The 21,890-nt window shown below is 47.5% G+C and overlaps 1 protein-coding gene across 1 annotated transcript; it reads left to right on the plus strand.

Annotated features, from left to right (window-relative positions):
- The first annotated feature begins 6,545 nt into the window (after nt 1–6,545).
- LOC119363295 (probable protein phosphatase 2C 64) lies at nt 6,546–10,806 on the plus strand. Its single transcript, XM_037628615.1, has 5 exons — nt 6,546–7,029; nt 7,133–7,405; nt 7,553–7,673; nt 7,768–7,991; nt 10,109–10,806. Exons 1-5 carry the CDS (start codon nt 6,808–6,810, stop codon nt 10,562–10,564), a joined length of 1,296 nt encoding a protein of 431 aa, XP_037484512.1. The 5' UTR covers nt 6,546–6,807; the 3' UTR covers nt 10,565–10,806.
- Nucleotides 10,807–21,890: the final 11,084 nt, after the last annotated feature.

A 21,890-nucleotide genomic window follows, 5' to 3' on the forward strand; every position in this document is an offset into this window, starting at 1 on the left:
TCGAAACAACGAACTTTTGCAACGACGCACAGTTAAGGGGAACACTTTCTTGAAATTATTATGAGGGATCATCTTATTTACTACCGTCGTTCTAAGCAAATAAGATGCAAAAACATGATAAACATCACATGCAATCAAATAGCAACATGATATGGCCAATATCACATTGCTCCTTTGATCTCCATCTTTGGGGCGCCATGATCATCTTCGTCACCGGCATGACACCATGATCTCCATCATCGTGTCTCCATGAAGTTGTTCGCCAACTATTACTTCTACTACTATGGCTAGTGGTTTAGCAAAGAAGTAAAGTAATTACATGGCGTTATTCAGTGACATGTAGGTCATACAATAAATAAAGACAACTCCTATGGCTCATGTCGGTTGTCATACTCATCGACATGCAAGTCGTGATTCGTATTACAAGAACATGATCAATCTCATACATCACATATAATTCATTCATCACATCCTTTTGTCCATATCACATCACAAGGCATATGCTGCAAAAACAAGCTAGATGTCCTCTAATTGTTGTTGCATGTTTTTACGTGGCTGCAATAGGGTTCTAGCAAGAACGTTTTTTACCTACGTCAAAACCACAACGTGATATGCCAATTTCTATTTACCCTTCATAAGGACCCTTTTCATCGAATCCGATCCGACTAAAGTGGGAGACACAAACACCCGCTAGCCACCTTTTGCAACTAGTGCATGTCAGTCGGTGGAACCTGTCTCACGTAAGCGTACGTGTAAGGTCGGTCCGGGCCGCTTCATCCCACGATGCCACCGAAACAAGATAATACTAGTAGTGGGAAGTAAAATGACAAAATCTATGCCCACAACAAAATTGTGTTCTACTCGTGCATAGAAACTACGCATAGACCTATCTCATGATGCCACTGTTGGGGAACGTAGCAGAAAATAAAAAAATTCTACGCGTCACCAAGATCAATCTATGGAGTCATCTAGCAACGAGAGAGATAGGAGTGCATCTACATACCCTTGTAGATCTCGAGCGGAAGTGTTCAAGAGAACGGGGTTGATGGAGTCGTACTCGTCGTGATCCAAATCACCGAAGATCCTAGTGCTGAACGGACAGCACCTCCGCGTTCGACACACGTACGGTTGGGAGAGATGTCTCCTCCTTCTTGATCCAGCAAGGGGGAAGGAGAGGTTGATGGAGATCCAGCAGCACGACGGCGTGGTGGTGGAAGTAGCGGGGAATCTCGACAGGGCTTCGCCAAGCTCAGCGAGAGGGAAAGGTGTTGCGGGGGGAGAGGGAGGCGCCAGGGACTAGGGTGCGCAGCCCTCCCTCCCCCCTCTTTATATAGGGGCCCGGGGGGGCGCCGGCCCCCTAGAGATACAATCTCAAGGGAGGGGGGCGGCCAAAGGGGGGGACTTGCCCCCCAAGTCACGTGTGGCGCCCCCCACCCCTAGGGTTTCCAACCCTAGGCGCAGGGGGAGGCCCAAGGGGGGCGCACCAGCCCACCAGGGGCTGGTTCCCTTCCCACTTCAGCCCATGGGGCCCTCCGGGATAGGTGGCCCCACCCAGTGGACCCCCGGGACCCTTCGGGTGGTCCCGATACAATACCGGTGACCCCCGAAACTTTCCCGGTGGCCGAAACTGGACTTCCTATATACAAATCTTCACCTCCGGACCATTCCGGAACTCCTCGTGACGTTCTGGATCTCATCCGGGACTCCGAACAACTTTCGGGTTACCGCATACTAATATCTCTACAACCCTAGCGTCACTGAACCTTAAGTGTGTAGACCCTACGGGTTCGGGAATCACGCAAACATGACCGAGGTAGCTCTCCGGCCAATAACCAACAGCGGGATCTGGATACCCATGTTGGCTCCCACATGTTCCACGATGATCTCATCGAATGAACCACGATATCGAGGATTCAAGTAATTCCGTATACAATTCCCTTTGTCAATCGGTACGTTACTTGCCCGAGATTCGATCGTCGGTATCCCAATACCTCGTTCAATCTCGTTACCGGCAAGTCACTTTACTCGTACCGTAATGCATGATCCCGTGACCAACCACTTGGTCACATTGAGCTCATTATGATGATGCATTACCGAGTGGGCCTAGAGATACCTCTCCGTCATACGGAGTGGCAAATCCCAGTCTCGATCCGTGTCAACCCAACAGACACTTTCGGGGATACCTGTAGTATACCTTTATAGTCACTCAGTTACGTTGTGACGTTTGATACACCCAAAGCACTCCTACGGTATCCGGGGGTTACACGATCTCATGGTCTAAGGAAATGATACTTGACAGTAGAAAAGCTCTAGCAAACAAACTACACGATCTTATGCTATGCTTAGGATTGGGTCTTGTCCATCACATCATTCTTCTAATGATGTGATCCTGTTATCAATGACATCCAATGTCCATAGTCAGGAAACATGACTATCTGTTGATCAACGAGCTAGTCAACTAGAGGCTCACTAGGGACATGTTGTGGTCTATGTATCCACACATGTATTATGATTTTCGGGTAACACAATTATAGTATGAATAATAGACAATTATTATGAACAAGAAAATATAATAATAATCGTTTTATTATTGCCTCTAGGGCATATTTCCAACGGTTATTAGCCCACACAGTGATTCCCTCAATTAAAGATACACAAAAAAGAGAAAAAAGCAAATGCGAACTTATCTACCGGACCTTCTATTGGGCACCTTATGCACCGGTTGAGCCAACTCGCGCTCATTGCAGCACGCTAGTGGGCTCGCCATGAACACGCCGGGAAGTGCAAAAAGTATTTACAGGGCGAAAAAGAAACCCCAAATAATGGCTATCGAGAGCAATATAACCCACACATTTAGCTCCTTGTGTGCTTGGTTAACCACTAGAGCTACTAGGCCTCAGTGAAATATTGCAGCATGTATAGTTTAAGAACAAAACTTCAGCCTAGCTATTTAGAAAAAACGTGATTTCTTTTCAAAAATAAATGTGAACAAATTTGAATGTCCACAAATAAAAAAACATCATGAATTAGAAAAAGTTCATGTATTCAAAATAAGTTCACGAATTCAAAAAAATTATGAAATTGAAAAAAGTTCATCAAATTAGAAAAAAAATCATCAAATTTGAAAAGAAGTTCATAAATTTGAAAAAAAGTCGATTGACTTTAAAAGAAGTTCACCTATTTTAAAATAATCAATGAATTTGAAAAAAAGCTCATTAAATTTGAATTTTTTTATTGAATTCTAAAAAATCTTCGTATTTAAAAAAAGTTCATCGCTAAAAAGTTCAACATTTTTTTAAATAGTACATTGATTTTGAAGAATGTTGTTAAAATTTAAAAAAAGTTCATAATTTTTTAGGAAAAGGTCGTCGAATATGGTAAAATTTCACAAATTTTTTAAAAAAGTCATCAATTTTGAAAAAAGTTCACCTACTTTTGGGAAAAGTTCATCGATTGTGATTTTTTTAAATATGATCGCCCCTTTCACCATGGCAGATGTCGACCTTGACGTACAGTCGGAAGCGTGACACGACCGCCAAAGGTGGGATCGAGAACGCTGCCGGCGAGGTGGAGTGGGTGGCCGCGCTTCCAGACGAGGCAGACGACGCTGCCGCCTCGTGGTCGTGCTTGGTCTCCTTGCTGGTCACCCTCTTCCAGAAGCCCATGGCCGACGTGGGAGCGAAGTGGGGGGAGGGAGTGGTGCTAGGCTTGGGTTTGTTGTTTGGGAGGGAGGGAGTAATGGCGTGGATGTGGTGGGGAAGTGGAAGTGGACTGGCCAGTCCCCAGCTTCGGCGTAAAAAAGGAGGCAGCCCGGGTGGCTGACCGGCGGCCCGCCCATTCGTGTGGATTCAATGGGGTCGGTGGGAGGTAGTTGGACGACCGACACGCGGGCCTGAGGCGGACGACAAGAGGATGCGTGCACATCCATTCTGTGCCCGTTTGACCGCAAAGCCCGATCAATTTTGCGCCTGGAATGGGTTAAGCCGGATCAGAAGCAGACATATTTTGCGGATGGGGTCGTGCGTTGGCCGTCTCGTCTGCCCATTTGGGCCAAAGACACATCTAGACGATTTATAGTCCTGTGTTGGAGTTGGCCTCACGTCCGTTTTGGCAACCCAAACGGACACAATTCGAATAAAATGGACGTCCGTCCTATCCTCGTCAGGGACCCAACGCAAAATCTATTGGCGCAAAGAAGCGTCGTGATCAGTTCGAAGTTCGAGTGGAATGCGGTTGGATGTGGGAGCCCCCCATCACACAGATGAGAATCGTATCCGAGCCGCTCCATACACTACACCCCGTTTGCGTCGGAATCTTCCTCCGCCGGGCGTGTCTATCTAGTAAGTATCAATCTATATCCAGATACTAGCACTAACCCTAATCATCCCAAAACAGCCCGTGTGCGCCTCTCGCCCGCCCTAATGATCGACCCATGCGTGCAGGCGCGGCAGTGGTTGGGCATTAAACAAGTGATGACGAGGAGTCGGGTCGGGTCGCTCAAGTGGACGGGATCGATCATGGGATGGTAGCCGGCCAGCCGCTAGGCCTAGGCCCCCCCGGAACCGAAAACATTGGCTCCGCTGGGATCGGCGGACGGACGGACGGAGCACTCGAGTGGGTATAAATGCGCAGCCGGGCTGGTATCCTCCGCCATAAAGACGCGGAAAGATACTGGCTCGCAGCAGGCAGCCGCTGCGCAGCAGAAAATGAACCCCGCGGCGCCCGTGCGCGCACGCCGGCGGCAAATTTAACAAATTTAACCTATAGACGGAATCAAATCATAGAATGAACTATCCTTGAAACTATTTCACGCGGCTAATCTTTTTGTGTGACGCTCGCCACAAAGGCGCCACACTACACTGTGCAACGCCTCACAGATATGCGCTACACGGCCAGCGTCGCACACGTGTGATCAAAAAATTACTAAGTCGTGTGCAGCGCCTGAGAGTTAGGCGCCACACTATACAGTGTAGCGCCTAGCTCCTAGGCGTTGCACTAGTGCAGCGCCTGAGAGCTAGGCACCACGGGTCAGCTGCGTGAAATAGTTTTACGGACAGTTCATTCTGTGATTTAATTTCGTCTATAGGTCAAATTTGTCAAATTTGCCCACGCCGGCCGGCTCGCCGCTTTCCACACGCTTCTTTTCATTCATTAAAGAATCTTGTAGCGGACTCCCGCTGCTTCTCCAATTGGATGGAGTAGAGCACCAGTGTAGTCTCTGTATTATGAGGGTGTTTGGATCACTAGAGACTAGAGACTAGTAGTGGTCACCTTTAGTCAGTAAACCTCCAAACACCCCTGACTAGTAGGTGACTAAAACTAGTTTAGTCCCTAGTCACCCCACCCTCAACTTTTACTAAGAGGGTGCTTGGATACGTTTTAGTCCCATGACTAAAAGTAGTGGGACTAAAACTTGCTAGCCTCATCCATGCTTGGATACAAATAATAAATAGACTAAAATGAGTTAATGAGCATTTATTATCCTCCAAACCCTCCAATCCCGAACTCGCATGTGTTAAAGGAGAGGAGTTAAATGAGGAGAGAGATGACTAATCCACATTTTAGTAGGGTTCCCTGACTAAAAATTTTTAGTCTCAAGACTAGTTCTAGCCTTTTTTTAGTCAGGGGTGATTGGAACTTTAGCCTCTAAAAAAGACTAGTTTTAGTCAGACTAAAAATAGTCCCTTGGATCCAAGCATGCCCTGACTAAAGACTAGTAGTAGTCACCTTTAGTCAGTAAACCTCCAAACACCCCTGACTTTTACTGACTAAAGTCCCCCTCTCTCTCCTCTAATTGATGTTGCACAAGAGACATTTAATACTGAGACATTTAATGCTGACTAGTAGTAGTCACCTTTCGGCCTGACTAAAAACTTCTATTCTGACTACTACTACTAAAGAGTATCCACACACCCTCTATACAGACATACAGTACGTAGTTAATAATAATCCTTTTGGATTTGGATCACGTCGCTGTTGAGAAAGGTCACGGGTGACAACGAGTCGTAATTACCTGCCAGAAGCGAACGCTTGAACAAATCTCTGTGATTACGGAGGGAGTAGTAGTAGTTTATTGATATACTACCACCACATCCGTGATCAGTTCGATGCCCGCTCTGACCATCGCCGCTTGTTTATTCCTCGCAGCTCGCGACCCGTCAGTAAACAAAGCTCAGCTCCTCGCAGTACATTACTACCTGCCGCGGCTTAGTTAATCAGGAAAGGTGTATACGTTACGTAGGAGTAAAACAACAGAGCAGCTAAGCAGTGAGGTCGTCGTGGGCGTGTCGGTAGCCGCGCCACGCCCACGCCCACGCCCACGCCGTCGCACGCCATCAACCAGGGGCCTCTTCCTCCGTGCACCTGCCGCCCGGAGGACTGGACGGAGGTGGCTGTCTGTCTGCCTCTCGGCGTGCGTGTGCGTGACTGCGCGTGTGTCACTGCCGCAGCGCAATAAATAAGCCGGAACTACTGGACGCACGATACTAAATGCCCGACGTTGAGACGATGGACAATCTGATGGGCAAGCTTTGCTTTGTTATACCCATGGATGGTTGGATTTGCCACATCGTGCGAACATCGGCTGAAAAGGATCGTGTGTATAGCAACGCCTCGACCCTCTCCTCTCGCCTCGTCCATGGGATGATGGGGCCGCCTTGACTTTTCGTGCCCATGTTGAGTGCCGCATCTGCGACTCCCGGCTCCTGAGACAAGCAACAAGAAAGAATCCTTCCTCCTTCCCTCTTGCACCGGGCGCCGGCAATCTCTTGCGGCGTGTTTCTTGCTGGCTGGCATTGCTGGTGCGCGATGGGGAACTGCGCGGCGAGGGGGGACACGGCGGTCACGGCGGCCGGCGCGGGCGGCGAGGACGTGAAGAGGCGGCGGAGGAGGTGGAAGGCGCCGCGGGAGGACCAGCTGGGGACGGTCCCCGGGCGGATCTTCTCCAACGACGGCCGCAGCCGCACCGCCTCCGTCTTCACGCAGCAGGGCCGCAAGGGGATCAACCAGGACGCCATGCTCATCTGGGATGTAAGCTAACAAACCACCCGAGAATCACTCCCCCTCCTCTCCACCTCCCATTTCGAGGCGACTAGGTTGATCCCGTGCGGTCAATGGTGTTTGTTTGTGGCAGGGGTTCGGCGGGGAGGAGGACGGCGTGCTGTGCGGGGTGTTCGACGGCCACGGGCCGCACGGCCACCTGGTGGCGCGCAGGGTGCGCGACTCGCTGCCGCTCAGGCTCATGTCCGCCGCGCGCGCCTCGCCCAAGAGCGGGCTGGACATGCCGGCCGCCGCCTGGAGGAAGGCCTTCACGCGCGCCTACAAGGCCATGGACAAGGACCTCCGCTCCCACCCCGCCCTCGACAGCTTCTGCAGCGGCAGCACCGCCGTCACCGTCCTCAAGCTCGTACGTGGCACTGGCGCCGGACATTCACATAGTACCATGATACATCTCTCCTGCGTCCCGTCCAAGCAGAAATGTCAAATCACTTGTGTTAGTTCTGACCCCCTCTTTGTCCGTGCGCGTCTACTCACTGGCGGTCTTTGCACGCAGGGCACGGACCTTTACATGGCCAACATCGGGGACTCGCGCGCCGTCCTAGGCTCCAGAGACGCCGCCGCCGGCGGCGTGGCGGCCGTGCAGCTCACCGTTGACCTCAAGCCCGACGTCCCCAGTACGCCACTGCACACAATTAATTTAGCTATGCTCTGCCTGCGTCATTTGGTCCTGGGACTTTGTGTGTTAACACCACCGGTCTGCGATGCCAGGCGAGGCGGAGCGGATCAAGAAGTGCAGGGGCAGGGTGTTCGCGCTGCAGGACGAGCCGGAGGTGCCGAGGGTGTGGCTTCCATTTGACGACGCGCCGGGCCTGGCCATGGCGCGGGCGTTCGGGGACTTCTGCCTCAAGGACTACGGCGTCATCTCGGTGCCGGAGTTCTTCCACTGGCCTCTCACGGACAAGGACCAGTTCGTCATCCTCGCATCCGACGGGGTAATTACACACTTCTTTCACTCCTTTCTCCCATTTCTCTGTCCTATAATACATGGTTGTTGGTCATTCCTATGTGCCCGTGCGACGGCATAGATATCTGAGTCTGTCCCAGCAAAATCTTGCCACTTTCTCGTTGTCGGAGCTACTTAAATTAGTTGCAGTGTAATGTCAATCTGTCACACTTTCGCGTTCGTGATGCGCTGATTGGTCTCACATGGCGGGCCTTGAACATTCAGGGCGTCTGGTAGAAGCTCCAAGAACCTTAAGAACGATATAGTAATATACGAACGATCCAGTCCTTTTGACTTCAAAATGCTCTAGCTTTCCGTATTGGTTGCTAAACTGTCATGGTGACAGGGGCGATGATATTAATTTCCACCATCTGTGCCTTTGTGACTTGCTGCATAAATAATGATTAGCCAGCTTAACACACTTCTTTGCTGCATCGTCACCCACCTGTTGTCATCTGCTGTACTTCAACTCTTATATCTTAATCCAAGTTCAACTTGGCATGACTAATTGGTTTAATCGCTGTGGCGACATCATGAGCAGTTAGAAAACTGGGTTTAGCGTAGTGACTGCTCATTGCATGACATAGAATTGATATTCTTTTGATCCATAGCTTCTTTCCTTCTCAAGATTCGATGCATCTGAATAATGTCGATTTCCAGCGGACCAGTTCATACTAATACTACTGTACTAATAAAATTCTTATGGTCCATGACTCCCTGTTTGATTTTTTAGTTGTAATTTTTTGCCATTTTTTTAGTTCATTAACTTGACGATTTGTCAATCACTTAAAAATGGATAGTTTGACAATACTTATAAATTATCGGGAGACTCTGTGTGCTTCTTTTTTGTGGTGTTAGGGGCTGGCTTTGCTTGCTCTCTTTTGATTCAACCAGATTAAGGTCCAGATGTCAGCACATTTCTATAATTAACATTACATTTAACGGTGTACGCATCTAGTAACTTTGAAGGCGTTGCTGCGGAAGAAATCGAGTTAGGCATAGGTGTTTTTTTCATATCTTGTGATGGTTCATATGTGGTTGCTCGTTATGTACTCTGCTTAATAATTAATAAGAACGGCTGTGCACATCACAATTGCAGAGGCCGGAGGTTTCAACCTCCTTTTGAAAAAAAGGCATCTAGTAACTCACAGAGGCCATCTTATAATGTGTCGTGACCCATCAAAGTTTAAGTGTGCACCATGGATGGCCACTGGTTGAGGGAGTAGTAGTAGGCGTGCTACTTCATTGCATATCGCGTGGGGTTCTATGGGATAGTATTTAATCTGGTGCTGATTTTTCCTCTCTTTTTTCCTTGCTGTGTTCAGTGCATACGACATTATGTTTATTTTTCTATGCCAGTTATAGCGCTAATGTGTGTGCTATCTAGGAGACACTGTGCATATTGACGTTTGATGAACTACATGATAGCAAACTTATGACTCTGTGCATCAATCAATGCAGAGGCAGGATATTATCCTCCTTTTCGAAGAGAAAAAAACATGATAGCAATCTCACCATGTTAAAAGTTTCCTCCTCTTAATCTTGAAGACACCTTTTGCTGAGCCCCCCTCCCCCTCTCATTTTATGCACTAACAAGGGATGTTAGTGTCAAATATAAACAATGTATGGTACCAAAAGCAAGATGTTGTCTTCTGTTTACCTATGTAAGCGCCGCTTAATGATTGTAGTTTGCGTGGAAGAGTTGTCAATTCTACCGATGGAATGTCTTCTGTTTACCTATGTAAGCGCCGCTTAATGATTGTAGTTTGCGTGGAAGAGTTGTCAATTCTACCGATGGAATGTTCACTAAAAATGATATTTTAACAAACAGAAAATCATGTCGATCATCAGTCATTGTCTTCCCAATTGTTATACAGCAGTTGCTAACTACAAACAATCCTTTTTTGGGGTCCCCTTTTGATATTTGGTCTACTTAATTATCAATGCCTTATAGAGTTTTCCATTTGTGTCCTGTCATCTTCTCTTGTGCGGCGTATCTCCTTTGTTTCTTTATAGTTGTACTTCAGGAAGATATACAAGCTGAACAGATACTTGATTGGCTTTATATATATGTCTGACTAGATTGCACCGATGGAAATCATGCAGGTCTGGGATGTCCTAAGCAACCAAGAGGCTGTCGACATAGTGTCCTCGTCCCCAAGTCGGTCAAAGGCGGCAAGGACTCTTGTCGAGGCAGCTAACCGTGAATGGAAAACCAAGTATCCAACATCCAGGACCGACGACTGCGCGGTCGTTTGCTTATATCTGGATGGCAAAATGGACCATGAGCGTGATTCGACCGCGTCCATGGATAACATCAGCATTGAGGATGATTCAGTCGCTGACCCTAACGAAGCGCAGGAGCAACAGGAGCCCGCCTTAACTCGCAATTTCACAGTTAGGACAGTTCCGGGGAGTGCTCAGGAGAAAGCCTTGGCGGGCGCAGACGCCAAGGTTTCTGGTGGAGCCGATGATCACAACTGGTCAGGCCTCGATGGGGTGACACGGGTGAACTCGCTCGTTCAGCTTCCCAGGTTCTCCGAGGAGAAGGCGATCAGTTGACGACGAGCCGTCCCACCATCCTAGTATTCTTCTCCCCCCCTTGTTGTTTGTTGCTCTACGTTTAGGGTAGTGATCAGTTGTTTCAGGGAAAATTGTAGAAATGGAACAAGCTTCTGATTTGTTGCTGTGCCTCACTGCCTGGCAAGCCTTCCGTCACTGTGCTTGGAATTCGAGGTGCTGCCCCTTTTACCCCACCAAAACTGTATATCTTGAATGACAAAAGCCTCGTATTTTCGGGTGTCGCTCGATTATTTATGAAAATTGGGGGGGCGCGCCTCGAACAGAGCATGCCTTCTGTTTCAAATGTGCAATTTTGCTGGGTTAAAACGGGCAAAGCGACGCTCCTGAGCAGAGCACGGCAGGCCCCAGGCATCTGGGATAATATCATTGTCGGGTGATCTGTAAATTCCCTGGCCGGCACTTGGCTTTGTACTGTAGCTTTTGTTGACAGAAGGCAATGCGCTGTGTCGGGTTTGCTAGCCGTTTATGCCTTTTGTTAGACACGTGTTTCTTCCTTTCGGTTTTGCCATCATGCCGACGAGGAAGGAACTGGTGTCACCCCGGTGTGAATATGATGACTGGCTGGCTGGCAAGTACGTACCTGACGCATTTTCTTCAAAAAAGATCGGATTTGTGATCCTTGGTCCCTTTTGGCGACCCTGTGGAGCGCGGACAAACCAAATCCGGTCTTGTGCAGGTCGCAGAACGAAAGAGAAACGGAGAATGGAGCACTCGTGGTCAAGAAACAGAAACTCCGCTGCCGCACTAGTTCTAGTTCTCGGCCAGTTGCCGGTCGTGTTGGTGATGCTAGGAATCAGCGTGACCTGACCCACCCAAGAATTCCTGGGTCCGCGACCATTTCCAGCATCCCCGCATGGGCCTGAGCCCTCGCCGTCACCTTGAAGATTTCGCTGATTGAGCTGCTGTGCGATGGTTCGAGGCTTTGCGTTTGCAGGGCAAGACCCTGGCGCCCTGTTGCTCTGCTGTGCTCCGTTGGCGCCACGCAATAATTGTTGGGAGACGGTGGCCGGCCGGCCCCGGCCTGTCGCGGGTGGGGTGGGGTGGGGTGGGGCTGGACGAGTCGAATCGACAGGCACTTCCATGATGAGTACTGCTACCGGGGAGGAGAGGAGAGGACAGGACAGGCTATCCGGCAACGCGCCACACCATCCACGAGCATCTGTCACTGGACGTCGATTCTGCGTATCCCTTCTGTCGCTGACTGCTCGTGAGATGGCACCGAAACCTACAGTTCGCACACACGTACCCACACTGTTCACACGTCAAACGGGGTAATCGTACGTTATGTTACGTAGCCGTACAGGCCATCTTGCAGTGTGCGTGGAGAGCGATGGCTGGATCTGCCGGGCGTGGACACGCTACGAGCATGGATTGGATGCGGAGCAACGTCTCAAACCTGCACCCCGTATCTGTAGCTGGGGTTTCCACGCCCGCAACACGCACGGACCAGTAGTTTTTCGCAGCAAAAATGCTACACACAGGGACCTTTACACGGGGATTATAGGCTCCTTCCTCATTAAACCTGCCTCCTCCCTGATTTTTACATGGAGATTCGTACAAAAATTCCTTTTTCATTTTCATTTTTTCTTATATACTACTATCTCATTTGACCAAGATTTGGTTAAGTCTTAGTCGATTAAGACCTAACTACACCCTTTTATAAAATACATACAAGTAAATACAATAAAAAGGGTTCGGCTCCTCTGCAGTTCTAGTGTTACTGCACATGTACTGTAGCAACAACATCAGCCGTCCCTGGCCAATCCAACGCCCATAAGAAACAGCTTGGTACCATGAAGAAAAAAAGAGAACGAACCAGCTCGCTGCTCGCCGCACACACACTGAACTCTTGGCCGGAGAGCGGAGAGATAGAGGAAGGGAGGAGCGAGCAGATGAACTCTCCGCCACCAAGGATTAGGCTCTCCGGCCAAGCCCGCTATCTCCCGGGTCAACGGTGCGGCGGCTGGACCTCCATGCACGCCTTTCCCAGGATTCACGGTAGGATGCCGTCTGCTGGCCTGACCTGCTGACGTTGTCGACGGAAGCAACTGAGGAGCTCTGCTGGCTGCCGCACCCGCCTTCCCCAGGCTGCGCCACCCGACGACCTTAACCTCGACGGACACCACCCGACGCCTTCGTCTTTCTCAGGCCAGGCTGCCCGTTTCCTGCCCTGGCGGCCTCCTGCCGCACGATGCCCTCCCCAGGTTGTGCACCCGAACCGCCATCGACCTTGCTGCGCCGCCTGCTTCCTTCGCCTCGGTGACCTCGCCGCTCTCCATCGGGGAGCTGTCGGTCTTGGCGCCGCCGTTGCAGCAAAAAGAATCTCCATTTAATAAAAACATAATTGAATGCAAAAAATGAGAGCCATGAGATTGAAATGGACGGCGGATACCTATTTCTACAGTACCCCTGCAGTTATAACCGTACTGCAGAGGAGCCGAACCCCAATAAAATGTTCAACCAATGCCAGTTCTAGGTAACATCGAAAAGATTATATTACAAGTATTGTTCTATCGAGGTTCTGATCTCTTATGCTTTGCCCTAATTTGTGCTGCCCAAAGTCTCTCTTTCAGATAGCACTTCCAGGTGTTCACGTGTGGTGCTGTTGTTATGAAAATTTTATCATTCCTCACTGATCAAATGCCCCAAGATCCTATGATAATGATGTCCAATGCAATGTCTCCAGGCAAATGTGTCAGGGTTAGGGTGATCTCATCATAGGCAGAGATACCTCTTTGCTTCTCACAGACTAGATGGTCCCAACATTTGAGGGCAAATGGACAGTTCCAGAAAAGATGGACTAGGGTTTCCTCAGTGTTATCTGAACATAGGACACAATTATAGTCTTCTAGGAACATGCTCTTTCTCTGTAGAATGTTTCTTGTATTTGCCCTGTCATGTAATAATAGCCAGAAGAATATTTTGTGTCTAAGTCTGCATGAAGTGCTCCATAATTTCTTGAATATTTTGTGTGAAATGTCTCTGGATTAGTGAAGGACTTCATTCAAACTTAGAGAATTTGAATGGTAGTTTTGATCAAAGAAATACAATGTGGTGGGAGACAATGACGCGGCGTGTGGCAAGATCATAGCAGCGATAACCTTTGTGTTCAAGGGCATAGCCAAGGAAGATGCAACGGGTGGAGCATGGAGCGAGTTTGTGATCCGTAGTGGCATACAAGTTCGGAAAGCAAAGCAACCGAATACGCGAAGGTGATCGTAGGTCGGGGGCACACCATGGAGAAGGAAGTGAGGGGTATGAGGGGCAATGACACGCGAGGGCCGCCGGTTCAGTAAGTATGTGGCCGTGTGGAGTGCCTCAACCCAAAAGGGTGGAGTGAGGTTGGCTTGAAGGAGTGTGCACACAATGTCATTGGTAGTACGAATCATGTGTTCTGCTTTGCCATTTTGTGGTGAGGTGTGAGGACAAGAAAAGCGGTAGGCAATGCCATTTGAGGAGAAGAAGGTATGTAGGGAAGAATTGATAAACTCTCCACCATTCTCACATTGCATGCTCTTGATGATGACATTTAATTGAGTGTGAACAAAGGTGAAAAAGCGTTGGAGAACGGTGGAGGTGTCAGATTTGCTGCGTAGGGGAAATGTCCATGAAAAATGAGTAAAATTGTCCAACACAACAAGATAATACTGAAACCCGGAGCATATGTATTAAATCAAAAGGAGCATATGTCTTGCTAAAAGAGGAAGGAAAGGGAAGACGTGGTTGACGACCAAGTTGGCATGCACTACATGGTGAGTGGGGAGCCATATTACAATCGCTAAGAAAATCTTTAGAGAAGAGAGGGTTTGAGCGTTGGGTGCCCAAGGCGCCGATGCCACAAGTCTGAGGCAGTGGTGGTGAGGAGATCGGATGCCCAAGCCGCCGCCTTATTGCCAACGAAGGGATAGAGATCACCGTGGCTAATCGAGATCATGAGAATTCTCCGAGTGTGAAGATCCTACACAAGAAAGCCACAAGGGTAAAATTCAATTGAGCATGAGTTATCCTTAGTGAATTTACAAACAGAAATAAGGCTAGTAACAATGATGGGAGAAACGAGAAACATCAGTAAGACGGAAATCATGGGGGGGGGACAGTGGTGGATCCGGTGGCAGTGATAGGGACATGGTGCCCATTACCGACGAGAATACTAGAAGGTAAATGCGCTAAGGAAGAATATGACTTGGTGAGGTTACCTTGGGTGCCTGTCACATGCGAGAAAGCACCACTGTCGAGGTACCATTCGGGAGCCAGAGGGTTGGGGTAGCTGTCGGTGTCAAAACCGGCGGATCTCGGGTAGGGGGTCCCAAACTGTGCGTCTAAGGTTGATGGTAACAAGAGGCGGGGGACACGATGTTTACCAGGTTTGGGCCCTCTCTATGGAGGTAATACCCACTTCCTGCTTGATTGAGCTTGATGAATATGAGTATTACACGAGTTGATCTACCACAAGATCGTAATGGCTAAAACTCTAGAAGTCTAGCATGTATGATTATGATTGTCTCTACGGACTAATCCCTCCGGTTTATATAGACACCGGAGGAGACTAGGTTTATACAAAGTCGGTTACGGAGAAAGGAATCTTCATATCCGGACGCCAAGCTTGCCTTCCACGCCAAGGAGAGTCCCGTCTGGACACAGGTGAGAGTCTTCGGTCTTGTATCTTCACAGCCCATCAGTCCGGCCCATGTCAATAGACCGGACGCTCGAGGACCCCTTAATCCAAGACTCCCTCAGTAGCCCCTGAACCAGGCTTCAATGACGAGGTTTCGCCGCGCAGATTGTCTTTGGCATTGCAAGGCGGGTTCCTTCTCCGAATACTCCAAAATAGTCTCTGAACACAAGAATCGTGTCCGGCTCCGCAAAACAAATTTCACACACAACCGCAGAGAGTATAATATTTCACGAGTCCAATCCATTGACAACTTTTTGTAGCGTGACATCACGTCGCCACCTGGCCATTATTTCGAACCGTTTTTAGCCTGCCGCTCCATATTTCGAGATGCGGTTTCATTGGCATGTCTTGTCAAAGCAGAGATCGTGTCCCCTTCTTGTGGGATTCTCATCAATACGGGCATGGGTAAGCCAACCGTGCTGTCTGCACGACCCTTGGGAAATAGGCGAGTTTTAAGGCGAGTGGGGAGGCGCTTGATATTCACTCCTTTATAAGGAGATAAGGATTCACCCCTTTTCACCCACGCCTTCTCTCTCTCTGCCTCCCCCATTCTCGAGCTCTAGCGCCCAAGTTCTCATCTTTTCCGTCCCAAGAAAGCACTCCAACCATGTCTGGATCCGGAGCGCAGGGAAAGTGGATAAGGACATTACCAAGCTCTGGGAGGTTGGGTATTTGGCCGAGAAAATCGCCCACCGGCTTCCAGCCAAGGGACAGATCGTCCCCACCCCGGAGCCCCATGAGAGGGTAGTATTCATCCCCCACTTCGTCCGCGGGTTGGGATTTCCTTTCCACCCATTCGTCCGCGGACTCATGTTCTACTATGGGCTGGATTTCCATGATCTGGCCCCTAACTCCTTCCTCAACATCTCGACATTCATTGTCGTGTGCGAGGCCTTCCTCCGCATCCCACCCCACTTAGGATTATGGTTAAAGATCTTCAATGTGAAGCCGAAGGTGGTTAGTGGCCATCACACAGAGTGCAGAGGCGCCATGGTGAGCAAGATGCCCAACGTCACATGGCCCGAAGGCTCCTTCGTGGAGACCGTCAAAGGGTGATACGTCTCCAACGTATCTATAATTTTTGATTGTTCCATGCTATTATATTACCCGTTTTGGATGTTTATGGGCTTTACTTTACACTTTTATATTATTTTTGGGACTAACCTATTAACCGGAGGCCCAGCCCATATTGCTGTTTTCTTGCCTATTTCAGTGTTTCAAAGAAAAGGAATATCAAACGGAGTCCAAATGGAATGAAACCTTCGGAAAAGTTATTTTTGGAACAGAAGCAATCCTGGAAACTTGGAGTGCAAGCCAGGGAAGCATCAAGGAGGCCACGAGATATGGGGGCACACCCACCCCCCTAGGCGCGCCCTCCACCCTCGTGGGCCCCTCGAGGCTCCCCTGGCCGACTTCTTTCGCCTATATATTCCCATATACCCTAAAAACATCGAAGAACACAATAGATTGGGAGTTCCGCTGCCGCAAGCCTCTGTAGCCACCAAAAACCTCTCAGGAGCCAGTTCCGGCACCCTGCCGGAGGGGGGGAACCCATCACCGGTGGCCATCTTCATCCTACGCCTCCCACGGATTGATAAACCTTAGGTCATCCACTTGAGGGAAATTTGCTACTGTCCTACAAACCTCTACACTTGGAGGCCCAACAATGTCTACAAGAAGAAGGTTGTGTAGTAGACATCAAGCTCTTTTCTGGCACCGTTGCCGGGGAGGCTAGGTAAGCGGCACTCACTATTGGAAATATGCCCTAGAGGCAATAATAAAAGGATTATTATTATATTTCCTTGTTCATGATAATTGTCTTTTATTCATGCTATAATTGTATTATCCAAAAATCGTAATACACGTGTGAATACATAGACCACAATACGTCCCTAGTGAGCCTCTAGTTGACTAGCTCATTGATCAACAGATAGTCATGGTTTCCTGACTATGGACATTGAATGTCGTTGATAACGGGATCACATCATTAGGAGAATGATGTCATGGACAAGACCCAATCCTAAGCATAGCACAAGATCGTGTAGTTCGTTTTGCTAGAGCTTTTCCAATGTCATGTATCTCTTCCTTAGACCATGAGATCGTGTAACTCCCGGATACCGTAGGAGTGCTTTGGGTGTACCAAACGTCACAACGTAACTGGGTGACTATAAAGGTGCACTACAGGTATCTCCGAAAGTGTCTGTTGGGTTGACACGGATCAAGACTTGGATTTGTCACTCCGTATAACGGAAAGGTATCACTGGGCCCACTCGGTAGTGCATCATCATAATGAGCTCAAAGTGACCAAGTGTCTGGTCACAGGATCATGCATTACGGTACGAGTAAAGTGACTTGCCGGTAACGAGATTGAACGAGGTATTGGGATACCGATGATCGAATCTCGGGCAAGTAACATACCGTCTGACAAAGGGAATAGTATACGGGGTTGCTTGAATCCTCGACATCGTGGTTCATCCGATGAGATCATCGAGGAGTATGTGGGAGCCAACATGGGTATCCAGATCCCGCTGTTGGTTATTGACCGGAGAGCCGTCTCGGTCATGTCTGCATGTCTCCCGAACCCGTAGGGTCTACACACTTAAGGTTCGGTGACGCTAGGGTTGTATGAATATGAGTATGCAGCAAACCGAATGTTGTTCGGAGTCCCGGATGAGATCCCGGACTTCACGAGGAGCTCCGGAATGGTCCGGAGGTAAAGAATTATATATAGGAAGTGATGTTTCGGCCATCGGGAAAGTTTCGGGGTCACCCGGTATTGTAACGGGACCACCGGAAGGGTGCCGGGGGTCCACCGGGTGGGGCCACCTATCCCGGAGGGCCCCGTGGGCTGAAGTGGGAGGGGAACCAGCCCCTAGTGGGCTGGTGCGCCCCCCTGGGCCCCCCTGCGCCTAGGGTTGGAAACCCTAGGGGGGGCGCCCCACTTGCCTTGGGGGCACTCCACCCCCTGGCCGCCGCCCCCCTTGGGAGATTGGATCTCCCAGGGCCGGCGCCCCCCTGGGGGCCTATATAAAGGAGGGCAGGGGGGAGGGCAGCCGCACCCTGTGTCTTGGCGCCTCCCTCCCCCTGCTACACCTCTTCCTCCTCCCGCAGTAGCTTGGCGAAGCCCTGCCGGAGTTCTGCTGCATCCACCACCACGCCGTTGTGCTGCTGGATCATCATCAACCTCTCCTTCCCCCTTGCTGGATCAAGAAGGAGGAGACGTCATCCGCTCCGCACGTGTGTTGAACGCGGAGGTGCTGTCCGTTCGGCACTTGGTCATCGGTGATTTGGATCACGGCGAGTACGACTCCATCATCACCGTTCTCTTGAACGCTTCCGCACGCGATCTACAAGTGGTATGTAGATGCAATCTCTCTCCTATGACTCGTTGCTTAGATGAACTCATAGATGGATCTTGGTGAAACCGTAGGAAAAATTTTAATTTTCTGCAACGTTCCCCAACACTCACACCCCGTCAACTAAGCTCTTTTCTGGCGCCGTTGTCGGGGAGGTGGGTGCTTGAAGGTATATCTTTAGGTCTTGCAATCGAATCTTTTTGTTTCTTGTTTTATCGCTAGTTTAGTTTATAAAAGAAAACTATAAAAAAATGGATTTAAGTTTTTCTCATACGCTTCGTCTTTTTAATATCTTTCGTGAGTATGATGAAAAGGAAAATTGTGCTCAAGTGCTAGAAGAAGAATGCATTAGAATGTTTGGCACTAACTATTTGAATGGTGAGCATGATTTCAATGTTGTTAGTATGAATTCCTTGAATATCCATGATGCTAATGATATGCAAAGCCACAAGCTTGGGGAAGCTATGTTTGATGAAGATGATATTTTTTGTCCCCCAAGTTTTTATGAGCAAATTTATTATGATGAAAGCATGCCTCCTATTTATGATGATTATATTGATGAAAGTGGGTTTGGAAGAGTGTAAACTTTAGGAAGTAGTGATCCCACTATTTTGGAGGATGTTGAATTTTATTGTGATGAATATGAAAGTGGTTTTGGAAGAGTGTCAACTTTATTTAGTGATGATTCCACTATCTTGGAAGAGGTTTCAATCGATTATGATGAGAACAAAGTTGCTACTTGTGATGAAACTTATGCTATAAAAAGTAGTGACGATTATATTTACAAAAATTGTCATGATTATGATTACCCTTTTTCTGAACATTACTCTTTTAATGTGGAAACAATTTATAGTATTCAAATCTCTTATGATACTCCCACCATTCCAAATGAGAACAATTTTGCTTATGTGGAGAGTAGTAAATTTTCTATGCAAGTAGATCATGAAAAGAATGCTTTAGGTGCTGGTTATATTGTTGAATTCATTCATGATGCTACTGAAAATTATTATGAGGGAGGAACATATGCTTGCAGGAATTGCAATAATGTCAAGTTTCCTCTCTATGTGCTTCAAGTTTTGAACTTATGCTTGTTTGCCTTCCTATGCTAGTTGATTATTGTTCCCATAAGTTATTTGCTCACAAAATCCCTATGCATAGGAAGTGGGTTAGGCTTAAATGTGCTAGTCATGTGCTTCATGATGCTCCCGTTATGTTTCAATTCTTATCTTTTATGTGAGCATCATTGTCATCATCATGCCTAGCTAGAAAAGGCATTAAAGAAAAGCGCTTGTTGGGAGTCAACCCAATATTTACCCTTACTGTTTTTGTGTGTCCACATGATTATGCTACTGGAGTAATCATGTTTTATAGCTTTTGTTTCAATAAAGTGCTAAGTAAGACCTTTAGGATAGCTTACGGTGATAGTTGTGTTAATCCTGCTGAATATCAGAAACTGTTGCACCCAGTAAATTAGTTTTGTTAATTCACAGAAATGTGCTTATGATCTGATTCCTTTTGATTTGGATTGGTACATAAATTTCTTAGGAATTCCTAATTTGGTAGAAGTTTTGGAGTTCCATAAGTATACGTTTGATACAGATTACTACAAACTGTTCTGTTTTTGACAGATTCTGTTTTCTATGTGTTGTTTGCTTATTTTGATGAATCTATGAGTAGTATCGGAGGGTATGAACCATAGAGAAGTTGGAATACAGTAGATATTACATCAATATGAATTTAGAATGAGTTCATTACAGTACCTAAGTGGTGGTTTTATTTTCTTATACTAACGAAACTTATGAGTTTTCTGTTGAGTTTTGTGTTGTGAAGTTTTCAAGTTTTGGGTAGAGATTCGATGGACTATGGAATAAGGAGTGGCAAGAGCCTAAGCTTGGGGATGCCCAAGGCACCCCAAGGTAATATTCAAGGACAACCAAGAGCCTAAGCTTGGGGATGCCCCGGAAGGCATCCCCTCTTTCGGCTCCGTTCATCGGTAACTTTACTTGGAGCTATATTTTTATTCACCACATGATATGTGTTTTGCTTGGAGCGTCATTTTATTTTCTCTGTTTGGCTTGCTGTTTGAATAAAATACCAAGATCTGAAATTCTTAAATGTTAGAGAGTCTTCACACAGTTGCACAATTATTCGACTACTCATTGATCTTCACTTATATCTTTCGGAGTAGTTTGTCATTTGCTCTAGTGCTTCACTTATATCTTTCAGAGCACGGCGGTGGTTATATTTTGTAGAAATTGTAGATCTCTCATGCTTCACTTATATTATTTTGAGAGTCTCTTAGAACAGCATGGTATTTGCTATGGTTATAAAATTGGTCCTAGAATGATGGGCATCCAAGTTGGGTATAATAAAAACTATCATAGAAAGTGAATTGGATGCTATGATCAATTTGATACTTGATAATTGTTTTGAGATATGGAGGTAGTGATATTAGAAGTCATGCTAGTTGGGTGATTATGAATTTAAAGAATCCTTGTGTTGAAGTTTGTGATTCCCGTAGCATGCACGTATGGTGAACCGCTTTGTGATGAAGTTGGAGCACAATTTTATTTATTGATTGTCTTCCTTATGAGTGGCGGTCGGGGACGAGTGATGGTCTTTTCCTACCAATCTATCCCCCCTAGGAGCATGTGCGTAGTACTTTGTTTTTGATGACTTGTAGATTTTTGCAATAAGTACATGAGTTCTTTATGACTAATGTTGAGTCCATGGACTATACGCACTCTCACCCTTCCACCATTGCTAGTCTCTCTTGTGCCGCGCAAGTTTTGCCGGTACCATACACCTACCATATACCTTCCTCAAAACAGCCACCATACCTACCTATTATGGCATTTCCATAGACATTCCAAGATATATTGCCATGCAACTTTCCACCGTTCCATTCATATGACACACATCATCATTGTCATATTGCTCTTTGCATGATCATGTAGTTGACATCGTATTTGTGGCAATTCCACCTTCATAATTTTCATACATGTCACTCTTGATTCATTGCATATCCCGGTACACCGCCGGAGGCATTAATATAGTCATATCTTGTTTTAAGTATTGAGTTCTAATCTTGAGTTGTAAGTAAATAAAAGTGTGATGATCTTCATTATTAGAGCATTGTCCCAGTGAGGAAAGGATGATGGAGACTATGATTCCCCCACAAGTTGGGATGAGACTTCGGATTTTATAAGAAAAAAAGAAAAAAGAGAAAAAAGAGAGAAAAAAAGAGAAAGGCCAAAAAAAAAAGAAAGGCCAA

The sequence above is a fragment of the Triticum dicoccoides genome, chromosome 2B (assembly GCF_002162155.2).
Source record: "Triticum dicoccoides isolate Atlit2015 ecotype Zavitan chromosome 2B, WEW_v2.0, whole genome shotgun sequence".
NCBI lineage: Eukaryota > Viridiplantae > Streptophyta > Magnoliopsida > Poales > Poaceae > Triticum > Triticum dicoccoides.